This window comes from Cervus elaphus, chromosome 11 (assembly GCF_910594005.1).
Source record: "Cervus elaphus chromosome 11, mCerEla1.1, whole genome shotgun sequence".
Classification (NCBI taxonomy): domain Eukaryota; kingdom Metazoa; phylum Chordata; class Mammalia; order Artiodactyla; family Cervidae; genus Cervus; species Cervus elaphus.
This window is the reverse complement of record NC_057825.1, coordinates 3,179,271-3,192,664: the sequence shown is the minus strand read 5'-3', so window position 1 is coordinate 3,192,664 and position 13,394 is coordinate 3,179,271. Positions and strand designations below refer to the sequence as shown.

The 13,394-nt window shown below is 61.5% G+C and overlaps 1 protein-coding gene across 15 annotated transcripts in view; it reads right to left on the bottom strand.

The window, feature by feature from the left end:
* The window catches only part of SEC16A (SEC16 homolog A, endoplasmic reticulum export factor), a 30,949-nt gene that overhangs the window by 3,067 nt on the left and 14,488 nt on the right, over window positions 1-13,394 (bottom strand). For 4 of the 15 annotated variants that reach the window (XM_043916359.1, XM_043916358.1, XM_043916363.1 and 1 more), the window contains 22 exons: window positions 12,655-12,797; window positions 11,946-12,007; window positions 11,702-11,840; window positions 11,175-11,411; window positions 10,104-10,201; window positions 9,651-9,732; window positions 9,375-9,492; window positions 9,123-9,234; window positions 8,866-8,971; window positions 8,135-8,275; window positions 6,874-6,987; window positions 6,558-6,750; window positions 5,955-6,185; window positions 5,490-5,572; window positions 4,509-4,640; window positions 2,587-2,667; window positions 2,350-2,406; window positions 2,135-2,246; window positions 1,605-1,742; window positions 1,269-1,345; window positions 561-641; window positions 39-98 (listed from right to left, as the gene is read on the bottom strand). In XM_043916359.1, coding sequence (XP_043772294.1) covers window positions 39-98; window positions 561-641; window positions 1,269-1,345; window positions 1,605-1,742; window positions 2,135-2,246; window positions 2,350-2,406; window positions 2,587-2,667; window positions 4,509-4,640; window positions 5,490-5,572; window positions 5,955-6,185; window positions 6,558-6,750; window positions 6,874-6,987; window positions 8,135-8,275; window positions 8,866-8,971; window positions 9,123-9,234; window positions 9,375-9,492; window positions 9,651-9,732; window positions 10,104-10,201; window positions 11,175-11,411; window positions 11,702-11,840; window positions 11,946-12,007; window positions 12,655-12,797 — 2,597 coding nt within the window. The remainder of the gene's footprint in view (window positions 1-38; window positions 99-560; window positions 642-1,268; window positions 1,346-1,604; window positions 1,743-2,134; window positions 2,247-2,349; window positions 2,407-2,586; window positions 2,668-4,508; window positions 4,641-5,489; window positions 5,573-5,954; window positions 6,186-6,557; window positions 6,751-6,873; window positions 6,988-8,134; window positions 8,276-8,865; window positions 8,972-9,122; window positions 9,235-9,374; window positions 9,493-9,650; window positions 9,733-10,103; window positions 10,202-11,174; window positions 11,412-11,701; window positions 11,841-11,945; window positions 12,008-12,654; window positions 12,798-13,394) is intronic. The other 11 variants (XM_043916361.1, XM_043916365.1, XM_043916362.1 and 8 more) reach the window with 7 other exon arrangements.

Below are 13,394 nucleotides of genomic sequence, written 5' to 3'. Positions count from 1 at the left end.
GGAAGACCAGCCCCGTGCACACGGCCAGCCACAGGTACCTGGTCAAAATGCTGGCTCACTTCCCGTGATAACGAGCTCAGCGAGCTACAGCGCGAAAGCTACAAAACAGCAAGAACACAGACACAAACACCGAAGTCAGCGTGCGCGCCGCTGCTCCGCGTCGGCAGCTCAACCCCGAGGAGTACGCTGCCGCTGGAATCAGCACGGCTCCATGGGGAGAAAGCCTGAACCTCCTGTTTCATGGGCAGTTTTTACAGGAAAGGACCCATGCAAGACGGAGGTTTGCCTAGCCCTGGGCCTCGGGTGGCCTGACCTCACGCTGCCCGAGGGACAGAGGGGACCCCCGCGGACGAGCGCTCGCAGCCCTCACTCTGGCCCAAGCTCCCAAAGGACTCTGCGGACACACGTGTGACTTTTTTAAGAAACACAACACTACTCCGGTTCCTTAGTTTCTAAACTGCCCTTTCGCCGCCCGTTAACACCGTCTCAGAGAAGCCATTCGGACAACGTGGCCCCCGGGGCCCAGATTCTCCGCAGATGCGCCCCCCGGTGCTGTTTACCTCTCCTCCCTGGGGGCCATCCAATCCAGACGCTGGGAGTTCAGGTCCAGGGAGCGAGGCCACTGCAGGCCCGAACACCTGCTGGGACAGGGGGAGGCTGCTACCAGCAAAGCCGGGCGAGCCTGGGGCTCCCACACGAGGCAGGGCCACCCGCGACGAGCGCACGAGCTCCCGGGGGCGCCTTCTGAGAAGCCCTGCAGGTTCCGCACGGACCTGCTCCTCCAACCCGCATCGCACCCTTACTTACCGGGCACCTGCTGTGCGCCCCATGGTGGCCCTGCAACCAGCACTGTGACCCCATCCACGGGGCGGCACCCCGAGGCTCAGAGGACCTGAATGGCCCCATTCCCTGCCCCCACCTTTTCCTTTCAGCCTCGCCACACCGCTTGTGGGATCTCAGCTCCCCAACCAGGGACTGAACCCTTGCCCTACAGGGGGACGTACAGGGTCCTAACCGCTGGACCACCAGCCCCCCACCCCCAAACTTTAAATAGCTAAGTAATGGAGAACCCGGGCTGAAATCAAGCTCCATCCAACCTTAGATATCAAACTCTAAATGACTGTATTTTACACACACGAAGAAACCCTTTACGCTATTAAAACGTCAGTAGGACAGTGTTCCCAGAGAACACGCGCGTGGCCACCTCTCGGGGGAGCAGGAGGCTGACTTCCACTGCCCCCCACGCCCCCGCCCTGCGCAGGGCTCACCTTGGGATCCGAGGCGGGCTCCGGCCTGGCTGGCCCCTCCCTGCCGGCCCCCTCGGTGGACGGCACCTCCTCTGCATCTACGGGGAGACGGGGGGTGGGGGGGAGGCCCTCACTCATCCACACGGCCCTGGGGCCGGGGAACTCAGCCCCAGGGGATGCGCTCCACCTGCCCCCCCCCCCGCCCCCCCCAGCGCACACACGCCTGCAGACAGCATGGCGGGCCTCGCACTCTGCGTCTGCGGTGCTCTTCTTGAAAGTGGACCAAGGCCAGGGGCCCAGAAGGAGACCCAAGGTCAGCAGGCGGGGGCGAACACCCCTGCTGAGTGGGCTATGTACCTGTGTTTGGGCCCAACAGGTGAGCTGGAATTGGAAGCGGGGCCAGGGGTGCAAAGAGGTCAGTGGGAGCCAGGGCTGACTCGCTCCGCTGGGGTCCCCCCGGGTTCAAGATGTCCACGTAACGTGCCCTGGTCCCAGCTATGACGCAGAGAGGGGGATAGGTCACCCCATGCCGTGGTCCCCGCTCCACCCTCCATGTGTCCAGGGAGCATGGGGACCCCACTTCCAGCCCCAGGGAGGCCGGGCTCTGACAGGGAGCCTCTCCCGGGGCCTGCTGCTCAGGTGAGGGTCTCACTTCATGCCATGATGCCACCAGGATGCCTTTCCAATTGATCAGATCCACCCTTCCAGGACCACTCACTGCTCAGGAAGACGCGCACCCCCACCCCAGACTCATCCTCAGAGAACCAGCCCTCTTCTCGCGGGAGACAAACCACGCCTGACAGACACGTGGTCCCTGCTGGGCTCTGGAGTGCGTAGAGGACAAACAGACGACCCAGACGACCTAGCTTTGGGCTAGGCTTTGTTACCTGCTTTTCTAGAATACATGTTCACAGTGGGCCTGGGGGGCCCTCCGGGACCAGGGTGGGCAGCGTGTGGAGCCTTGGGAAGGGCAGCTGGAGGCGGGGGCGGAGCCTTCTTCTGCAGAAAGAAAGCCCACTTGGAGATCCGCCGCCCCACAGCTCCTGCCCTGGGGAGGGCCTCTCCGCCCGGGGTTCCAGCGAATGCCTGGGTCCCAGCTCACCTCCTCCTCCGGCTCGTTGACATCCACCCATCGGTTCTTCTTCTCATCCCAGACGATCTGCCGGGGTCGTGAAAAGTGAAAAGAGAACTCAGCACCACGAGGCGAGCAGAGTCAGACCCTGAGCACGCAAGAGGCACTGGCTCGGGTTCGCCGAGGGCTGAGACGCTTCATGCAAACAGCTGGACGCCCTGCTGCTGCAGACCCCCCGGCTCCTCAGGCCCACCTGGCAGGACTCACCGATTTGTTCTTGTCGTCTGGCAGATAAGCTTCTGTCCTTTTCTTCACAGGCAGCCAGCGGGAGAACCAGGATTCGCTGCTCTGAACAGAGAAACCACCAGAACGAGCCTGAGGACGTGGCGCTAAGAACGAGCCCATCACAGCAGGGCCGGCCCGCGTGAGCCCCCAAGTCAGGGCCCGCGTGAGCCCCCGTGTCAGGGCCCGCAGGCGCCACGGCCACAGAGACAGGAGGCAGATGCCCGGCTGGAGGCGGGAGCGGCCTCCAGGGCTCAGGGCTTCGGTGTGGAAGACGACAGAGTCCTGGGGACGGTGGTGGTGGCCGCACGACAGAACCGCGCACTTAAAAACAGCGAAGTGGCCAGTGTGATGTGTATTTTACCACAATTATAAAAATCGGAACAGTAATTTGCCTCCTGGAGCATCTCACATCCAAACGCCAACGACGAGCAGCCTGAGAGCGTCTCCCCCAGCAGCAGTGACGCCAGCAAGTCCCTGCGGGCTCCTCACAACAGGCCCTTGCGCCCCCAGGCTGGGACAGGGCAGGTGTCAGGGAGGTTGGCCTTGTCCCACACACACTGCCTGTCACGTCCACCGCAAAGCGCAGCAGCTCCCCAGCCCCAACCCGCTCTGAACCTGTGGCCGACTCCGCGCTAGGGGCAGGGGCGGGAATCCAGTCACCTGCACGACTCACGAACATTTTGAATTAAACTTGTGTTTACTTGTGATACCAGCCATGGGGGCTTCCCTGGTGGCACAGTGGATAGGAATCTGCCTGCCAACGTGGGGGACATGGGTTCCATCTCTCATCCAAGGAGATCCCCTGTGCTGCAGAGCAACTAAACCCGGAGCCCTGACTGTGGAGCCTGCTTCCCGGAGCCCAGGAGCCCGGACTGCGGAGCCCGAGCACCCTGGAGCCCGTGCACCACAAGAGAAGCCGCCGCAGCGAGAAGCCTGCACATTGCCACAAAGCAGCCTCCACTGCCGCAACTAGAGAAAGCCAGTGTGCAGCAACCCAGACCCACAGCGACCAAAAACAAATAATTAAAAAAAAGATACCAGCCATTAAGGCAGTCTGCTGAGCGCTAGACTAAGGACCATGTTCTTCCCAAGCCACCATCAAAGGATAAGAGGCCACCCAAGGCTGGAAAAAACGTTCACAACACACATCTGACAGAACCTGCATCCAGGTGAGAAGGACCACCGCCAGCCTGCTGACCCCGGAAATGACGGGAGAAGACCTAAGCGGATCCCCGCAGACAAGGCGGGGTGGGGACAAGCGCCTGGAAAGGCGCCGTGTAGTGACTCATCAGCAGAGGCACCAACCCCCGCACAACGGCCACCATCAGGAGGGCGGACAGTGCAGCACCGGGGATGACGGGGCTGGGGTCTGGCCTGCGGGTGCCGGAAGGACCACCTGGTGAACGTGCGAGGAGGCCTGTCCAGAGGACGTTCTAAAGCTGGACACGCGGCCGTCCCGTGACGCTGGGATATACTCTCGGGAAAGAAGTGCATTTACCACCACAAAAGAGACGAGAAAACTCACGTGGCTGTATCCCTAATAAACGCAAACTAAAACGAAGCAATTAACGTCCGTTACTGGGAGCAAGCACGACAGAAGCGTGGTGCGCGCCACGATGACGTGAGGCTCAGCAAGGGCCCAACCTGACCAGTGGTCAGTGCGGACACCACCCTCCGGGCGGGTGGACAGGCCCTGGACCTGCAGGCCTCAGGGTGGGCAGCGGCCCCCGCTCTGAGCTGGTGGTTCACACGTGGACACAGACACAGACACACACACCGCACCGCACACAGGCGGCCCTTCCAAAACACGCTGGGCTCCATCGTCACACACACGCTGTGTCGTCGCCTCGGCACGACGAGGGTCTGTGCGACCCCACCCCTGCCCGGCTGGGGCTGAGAGTCACCTTCTTCGGCTCCTTGCTCTCCTTCTTGGCGGCCTGGACAGGTCTCTGCACTTCGGCTGCGGGCGTCAGCGGCGCGGGTGGCTGCAGGGCATGCGGCGGCGCCTCGGAGCCCGGTGAGGTCCTGAAGGAGCCCTGGGGGGACAGGGCGCAGCTCAGCGGGGGCGCCTCTCGGCCCGCACGGCGCACGCGAGGGGCTGGAGAGGCCCCGCTTCCAGGGTCCCCGGCCTTGAGAACAAGGTCTTCCAGGGGCCCGAGGCGCTCCCAGTGCGGGTCCTGGAACCCACTGGGCCAGCGGGAAGGAGGAAGCGGGACACACACGAGCATGGAGGACAGGGGTGGTTTAAGAGACAGAATTGTTCAGAAAGACGTTCATCCCCGAGCTGAGACAATTTTTTCAATACACTTAAACGGTCACTTTTACTTTCTCAGGGACACAATATTTTAACGATAAAATACACAAGGAGAGTGTCCCAGGACACCAAAGAGAACTGGCAATCTGTAAGAAGCTTCCAGACCACGTATATAAAAGCATTTATCCACCTGCCCTCCCATCCCTGCCACTGGGATCACAGCACACAGAAAGGGTGTTTGTTTATGTCAAACACGTCTGATACAATGAATCTTAACTTCAAGGAAAGCACTAAAAGTCTTATGGATCCTGAAAAAGATGCAGAAGTCAGAGAAGTTCTCCATCTTAGAAAGCCTAAAACTGACAAGATAATTTCATTACAGATACATATTTCTCTTCCTTAAAAACCTTCTTTTATACTATTACTGTTCTCCCTATTAACGTTTTCATTAGTTCTTCATATTTTAAGGATTCAAGGTTTCTCTTTATGAAGTAATTCAAAAGACCACCTCATAAATTTAAGTGCTATTGATCTACTTACAATTTAAGAAAGAAGAACTGGAGTACTTATTCGGTGGAGTTTACATAAAACAAATAAATAGCTTAAAAACAAAAATGAAGTGGGCAAGTACCATATTAGCAAAGTTCCCACCAAACTCCTCCTCTCCCGGCTCCGAGTGCGAGCTTCTGCCCGGCGTCTCCTGCGGCGCCGCCCCTGCCAAGGGAAGCGCGGCTCCGGTGAGCTCGGCACCGGCGCCCGGGGTGGGGAGCACGCGGCCACGCCCGCTGCTGGGGATGCACGGCTCCCCCACCCGCCAGGCCTCCCGAAACCTTCAGAGACCCAGACTGCACTGTTCTAAACATGTAAAGATGAAGCTTCAGTTTAAGAGCCAGGTTGTCCAGGTGGACAGACGGCCAGGGACAGCCCTGTAGGAGGGTCAGCGCGTCCCCGGGGTCACAGGGTTGCCCCCCTCCGCCCCGGGACACCCACTCCCACCTCCTCCCAGTCGGGATGACTTAGGTTCCTCCTACAGGCACCTCCATGAAGAGCAAACCCACTCTGCTCTGCCCTCAGGACGGCCCCTTGGCAGACCCACCTGCGTCCTGGCTCCTGGCCTCTGGGAGCAGGCGGTCCGTGTCCTGGAGGGTTGGCACCCCAGGTCCGGGGTACAGGGCCACAGGGTCAGGCCCAGAGGGCTCTGCAAAGCCAGGTACAGCCCCCGGGGGTCCATGTACAGGCCCCAGCTCGACAGGGCCCGGCAGTGGCACAGGTAACATGGGCACCCGGGTGGGGACGACTGGTGGGCCGTCGGGGAGCATCAGAGGAGCTGCGGGAGGTGGTGGAGAAGGACCGTCTGAGGCCACGTGCTCGCCCCAGTGCCTCTGCAAGCACACCTCGTTCACTGGGAGACGGAACCCCGCGTCTGAGCACAAAGGCTGAGGCTGCCGGGGCGTCACGGGGCCTCACTCTGCACAGTGCAGGGCGTGGGCTCGAGGCCGCGGGACGCCCTGACAGCCCGGCAGGCCGCCGTCTGGCCCCGCGCAGGCCCTCTGCCTTCACGGCCCTCCCACCCCGCTGCCTCTGCGCACACAGGCGGCCCGCCCACTCCGCCAGACCGTCAGAGCCACGGGACCCAGCGGGCTCGTCGAGGGAGGCGGCCGCGGGTGGAGGAGCCGCGGGACCGCGCGCGCGGGCTCACCTGAGGGCAGCAGCCGCACGTCCTGGCTGAAGAGCTCTGCGCTGGGCGCCGGCGGGGCCAGCAGCGGGTTGTCAGCGCCCAGGCCAAACAGCTGGGGGGGTCCCGGGCCATCACGGGGCCCCCCCTCAGGGCTTGGCGAGCTGGAGCAGCGCGGGGGGCAGGCTCCATCCTGACTCCAGGCCACGGCGCCCTCCTGAGGGAGGAGGGCCTCAGATGTCTCCCCGCCGGACGCCGCCCCCCGCCCGACAGAGGTGCCCGGAGCACAGACGCCGACGAGCGCGGTGTACACACAAGGGCCCCATCACCCCCAGCGCACCTCGGCCTGTCTCTCCACGAGCCGCAGCTGGGCCAGCCAGGCGGGCTCCGCAGACGCCTCCTCCTCCGGCTTCTCCTTCAGCTGAGGGTCAAAGAGGCGCAACTGGGAGGCGACCTGGAAACACGCGGAGATGCAGGCTCTGCTCCCACAGGAGACGCCCGCCACACCCGCCACGGCCTGGGGACAGGCCAGACCGGACACGCAGTTCCTCCCCCACGGGAGCCCTGAGCTGCACTCGCGGGACCATCCATGACCGTGTACACGCGAAGAGAGGAGTCTGGGAACATCCACGACCGTGTACACGTGAAGAGAGGACCTGGAAACACCTGTGACCGTGTACACGTGAGGAGAGGGCCTTGGAACACCCATGACTGTGTACATGTGAGGAAAAGGCCTGGGAACACCCATGACTGTGTACATGTGAGGAGAGGGCCTGGGAACACCCATGACTGTGTACACGTGAGGAGAAGGCCTGGGAACACCCATGACTGTGTACACGTGAGGAGAAGGCCTGGGAACATCCATGACTGTGTACATGTGAGGAGAAGGCCTGGGAACACCCATGACTGTGTACATGTGAGGAGAGGGCCTGGGAACACCCATGACTGTGTACACGTGAGCAGAGGGCCTGGGAACATCCGTGATTGTGTAGGCGTGAGCAGAGGGCCTGGGACGTCAGCACCCCCTGCACTGGCCGCGGAGGCCACAGCACTGGACAGACCCTGGGGCGCTGAGCCCGCCTCCACTGGACTCTACTCGCCGAGGTGTCCCCCGACCTAGAGGCGCTCACGCTCTGGGGGCCGCGGGGGGCACAGACACACCAAGTCTGGCCTCACGGTAACGGCTGGAGCTATGGCACAGAAACGTGGGCTCAGCAGCCCGTCTGTGAGGCTCCTGTGACTCTGAGAGCGTCCGTGGCAAAGCTCTTCAGTGTCACGAGGGCGCGGGGTCACTGCCACCTCCAGGGAGAGGGACACATGGATGCTGGGCGCTGGCAGGAGGTCGTCACGTGCTTTCTGTCTCACGGAGTGAGAAGGTGGGGCCGTGGGGCCACAGCCAGGACCCACCCCAGCGAGGCTGGGGTGCCCGGGTACGTGGGCCTCCTGAAAGCAGGCCCTTCTCATGCCAAAGCTCCCAAGGGCCCTCTGCTGCGGTGCGAACACCTGGCCCCGCCCAGGAACGTGCAGGACCCACCCCAGTTGGGAGGTCTGAGCGCCGCGCTGCCGTGGCCCTGGGGCCCCTGGGCTGCAGGAGGCATCACCTGCGCCAGCTGGCGGAGCAGCACCGGCGAGTGTCTGTGAGGCTCTGCCAGGACGCTCTTGGCGATCGCCTCGCAGTAGTGGAAGGCCTGCGTGGCCAGCCCCATCTCGGCCAGGCGGCAGCAGTAGATGAACTTGAACACCTGGGACAGACAGACGAACTCAGTGGGCTTGAGCCGCCCAGGGCCGCCCCCCCGCACCCGGCCGGCCCTGCCCTGGTCCTTCTGTCCTTCCTCTGCGTTCTCCACGCCCCCTGCCCCGCCTGCCCAGAGCAGAGCCAGTCTCCTTCCCTCAGCAGGTTTAGATCAGAGCACACAACTAAGCTTCTGAGAAACACAGCCGTCAGCGTTCTCAATCACGGGGCGAGCACGAGGCACCACCGCACGTGTGCCTGACGGCGGCCCCCGGGAGCCACCCGCGCGCCCACCCTGCGCGGCTGGCAGCACACGCACAGGCCCGTCGGGCACACCCTCCCCGAAACGCCGTCCACAGCTGACAGGAGAGAAACTGGCCACCAGACAGTGCAGGTTCTTAGAGAGTGCTGAGAACCAAACCACAGCCAGAACTCCCAATTCGACGGGCTTTCCTTCTCGAGCATTACAGATTGAGACCTCCTCAAATTTCCAAACAGATTTCATCGCTTTTGTTTCTTTGAATAGAACCCCTAAGAGCTGCAACCCTGTGAGCACTGACCACGCCCAAAGCCAGGTCAGAGCTGGAACCCGGGCCCCACCTGGAAGCTGGGTAAGGAGCAGGTCTGTGCCCCCAACGACTGCGCGAACTCGTAGGCTTCTGTCCTCTGGATCGCTTCGTTGGTCGCGAACTTTAAAAACGGCAAACTGTGGAGGACAGGCGTCGTGTCACGCTGGAGCGGGCCCCCGAAGCAGAAGCGCCGGCACACCATGCCCCACGCATGCGGCCCCGGTCGGCCACGTGGGGCCCTGTCCCTTCTAAGGGGCGCGGGCGCCACGATGCAGACATGTCCCTTACCTGTGGTTTGACCCGATTAAGACAAGCTTTGTGGTCTTCTTGGTGTACACCCCAAATCCGACCTGGGCCATGAGGTAGCAGAAGTGCGCGGCGTCGAGGAGCCCTTTGGAGGCTGAGGGGATGGAAAGCAGGCGGGCTCGGGCTCCGGGACGGCACCGCACTCCCAGGGACACACGGACACCCCGGACAGAGGGACAGTCTCGGGCTGGAGCACCGAGGCCCAGCACCCCTTCCGCATCCAGCCTGACCTACCCAGGGTGTCGCCCATCGTGGCCATGGCCCGAGACTCCACGTCCACGTTGCTGCTCAGGTTGGACAAGATCATGGCCAAGTGCGGCCGCCAGTCTCCCCACTTCTCATCCCCACAGCACTGAAACCAGAAGCAAGCACAGAGCACTCAGCCTCAGAACACACTCAGCTCCGCAGGGCCCCAGTGCGCGGGTGTGGGGAGGAAGCAGGCGCGGGACATCCGCGTGGGAGCAGGCTCCACGCAGACGCTGAACTGAGGCGCCGTCAGGACCCACTGACCGTGGACGCGGCCGGCATCCGCCCTGACATCAGCTGGTAGACGGTCTGCAGGGGGTCGTTGATTGGAAGGCTGTTGGCAAACCTAAGCAGATGTAAAAAGACGTTCAGCCAGAAAACAAGACACAAAACAAGCCTGGCCTCACCTCCGCCAGTCTGGTGACTGGCCTGATGCTTAACCTGGGCCAAACGTACACACCAGTGTTTTTATAAGGCTGGAGTAGAGGGAGAGTACAGAATTCATTGAGGTTTTACAGAATTAAATGCTGCAGTCGACAAAAAAAGTTAAATCCCTTAGCCACACCACCCGAGGCAGAGGGCCCAGCCAGCCCACAGCCAGGCGTGGCAGACAGGCCTCCCCAGCCTCCTCCGCCAACAGCTCAGGGGCCCGTGGGCTCCCCACTCCACAGGAGGCCGGGCCCCGCCCACAGCCCGCACCACGGCAGGACTCCTCACCTGGTCATGACTCTGGCGTGCGTCCGGCTGTCCATCTTACTGGCAAGTAACAGGGCGTGACCCCACAAGCCATTCTTCATCGCAGACTCTAAGGCGTCCTGCAAAGGCAGCGAGAGTGTGTTGGGGCCCTGAGAACAACAGGGGCCCTGGAGCGTGTGCTGCCGGGAAGGGGCAGAGGGTGCAACTGCAGGTGAGAAGTCAAACGGACCGAAGGCCCTGAGGCGCGTGCCGCACGCAGAGACGCAGAGGAGGTGGGCTCCAAGCTTCCCCCTGGTCGGAGCCCCTGCGGGACGCTGTGGAAGCACCCTGCCCTCAGCACCGTCACCCAGGGGACACATGCTGTCGGGACCAGGGCCAGCAGGGCAGCAGCACCGCCATCCCCTCCACGGCGACCACGGGCTCTAGGACGCTGACTCCCCAGGCCCAGAACGACCCCTGGGCCCCCCTGGGCATCTGCTCGGCACCAACAGGGCCTTTGGCACCACAGCCCCTCTTACCCAAATAACCTGGGCCGCAATTCAGAAAACTTCTGACCAAGAGGCAAAAATGTTGTAACAGAGACAAATGCTAATGAAACTGAAGAGATTGTGAGATTTCCCTCAGCTGTAAAAGGTCCTCGTTAAGACCACCCACTCATCACACTGAGTTTCGCTGGCCCCGTCCCGCAGGGCCAGGTGCCCGCACGGAGCCCGTGCAAGGCGTGTCACCACGGCGCTGCCCGCCTGGGCCCCGGCTGGGTCCCAGCCGGTCCTCTCTAGCACAGGCCCCGCCCGCTCACGGCAGCAACGGCGCGCTCCCCCCGGCTGCGTGAGAACACGCGGAGCTGTCCTGAGCACGCGCTCACCCCGATACACCACACACAGCAGGGCCCAGCCCCGAGCCCGCGGACCTGCCGAGGGACGCAGCACGGAGCCAGCAGCCCCGACACCAGCGACGCTCGGGCCGGGCCACCATTCGCGCCTTCAGAGCCGACACGTGCACGCTGGTCTCGGCAGAACGGGACCCCCCAGCAGGGCGCTCTGCCCCAAGCGTGGGGCCCGCACCCATGTCCCGCCAGCGCGGGTCCCTCACCTTCTTGCGGCCGTAGAGCAGCAGCTCCCGGAACCGCTCTGTGTCTTTCTCGAGGGTGCTGGCGGCCTGACTGTCCGTAAGGAACGAGAGCTGGGCCTCGCCGGACTCCTCCTCCACCTGCTCCACGGCCTCATTGGTGAAATCGATCAGGTTGGCCTCATTTGGCGACTTCCCAGGAAGCCACACGGTTCGGTGGTCTCGTAACAAGAGCTCCGCAATGTCTGTGCCCACCACGGTCTGCAAGGGCCAGGAGGGAAAGCAGGCTCAACCACAGACAAACCTTCCTGCAGGGGGCAAGACCATCCTAGCTTTGGTCGGGGAGGGCCCGTCAGACCCCCTCAGGTACAGAGCTGCTCCCCGCTTGCTGGGAGCGACACGGGCAAACCGCACATGCCCGGCAGGCCAACGATGGGGAGGCCCCAGGACGAGAATGCCTGGCCCAGAAATCCTGCCAGATCCTCCTGGGGGCCGAGGACCCTGGGACTAGAGCTGACGAGAAGGGACGCTCTAGGAGGGGAGATACGTACCCCGTTCTGCCTGCACAGCAGGACAATAAAGCTCCAGAGGAGACTCGCAGACTCTTTGTCTATTAAGTTTTCATTCTGCAAACACTTTGTAGCCTTGTTCTGTGCAAAATTAATAACATCCACTTTATGGGTGTCATCTCTGCAAAAAGAACACACGCTCGGTGAACAGCGGCCACTGCACCTGCCAGGCCATGCTCGGCACGGCCAGCGGACGGGCACCGAGGATGCTTCTGTGGGCACGTACTTGCCGAGAGGTCCTGGGAAGGCCCGCATCTCCTCCTGCTCCGGCGTGTGCTGCAGCAAGGTCTAGGCAGGGACAGGGAGAGCGGTTCAGGGGGACGGTGCAGTACCGCCCAGCCCAGCCCATGTCTGCTGGCCACACTAGCAGACAGAGCTATGGACAGTGTCCTGGGGACAGCCTGTCTCCCCGCGGGGGGGCAGCGAAGCCTCCATCATGGAGCGTGGGCAAGCCAGCTCTACAACAGTGACTTCCAAACTTTACTTAAGCAGTGAGACCCCTTCCTCCTGCCCAAACTCTGACACAAGGCCTGGATATACGTGATGGCAGAGGCCTGCCAGGCACAGGCCTGGGGCGCCCCACACCAGCCCCCCGTGGTCATGAGGCACCTCTGCCCATTCTCCAGATCACCGGTAAAATGAGCATCTATGGAGCCCTCCCTCCAAAACCAGAAAATCAAACAACAAAAAATGAACACAGGATAAAAGCAAAATCCAGAAAAGATTCTTACTAAAAAAATACTGACTTCTGGGAGGAAAAATAGATGGTAGAACAGAACCAAAACAACCTACAAATCAAAGACTCACAGAAGTTAACTTTTCTTAAGATTGCTCTTTCAGGCAAGGACACGTAAGTTGAAGATGACAGGCTGCAGAGCACGTTTTCGGGGTGGGGGGGCTGAATGACGACACGGAACTGCTCCCCACGGAATTACCTCCATGCTGTGAATTTCAACCAGTGCAGGCTGTCCTTCTGAAGGCAGGTTTGGAATCACTTTGATGAGCTGGCCCCCAGGACCAAACCTGGCACAGACATGGGGCACCGAGAACTTCTCAGGAGAAGAGGGTCTCGATGGAGCTACATGTGAATCAAGTGAAAAAGAAACCACCAGCTTGTCAGTTTTTAATGCTTCTGAAGTAGATCAATACCTCAGATTTTCAAGACACCCAGACAGCCAGAATCACAGATTATCCAGATCAACTGAGTTTCAACTATTAAACATCCTATTGAAAAGTACAATTTACACGTGTCACACAAACAAATCATTAAAAACGAGGAAAGTCTCCTCTAAAACGGAAAGGTTCCTTTGAAAGCCATCAGGCCGCAATGTTTCTACAGAAGCCTGCTCAGGGGGCCCCTGCGCACTCCTCACGGCTGTGACCGCGGAGCAGCCCCGGCGCGGCGAGGCAGCGGCCGAGAGAGAGACAGCGCAGGCAAGCAGGAAGGGAGGTCTCCAACCACAGGCCCTCCGGGAAGCCCGCCGGAGCTGCCTGTTCTCCAACTTCACACACGGGCACAGCTTTCCCAGAAACAGCATGTGATCAAGCATCTCCAAAGTGTGCTGAGATGCAGCACGTGCAGTAAGTAAATGACCAGAGCTTTTCAAGGAGAACCAGGCTTCCTCTAAGAGCCCCGCACCCGTGCAGTCAGCCTGGTGGCGGGGGGCTGTCCCTC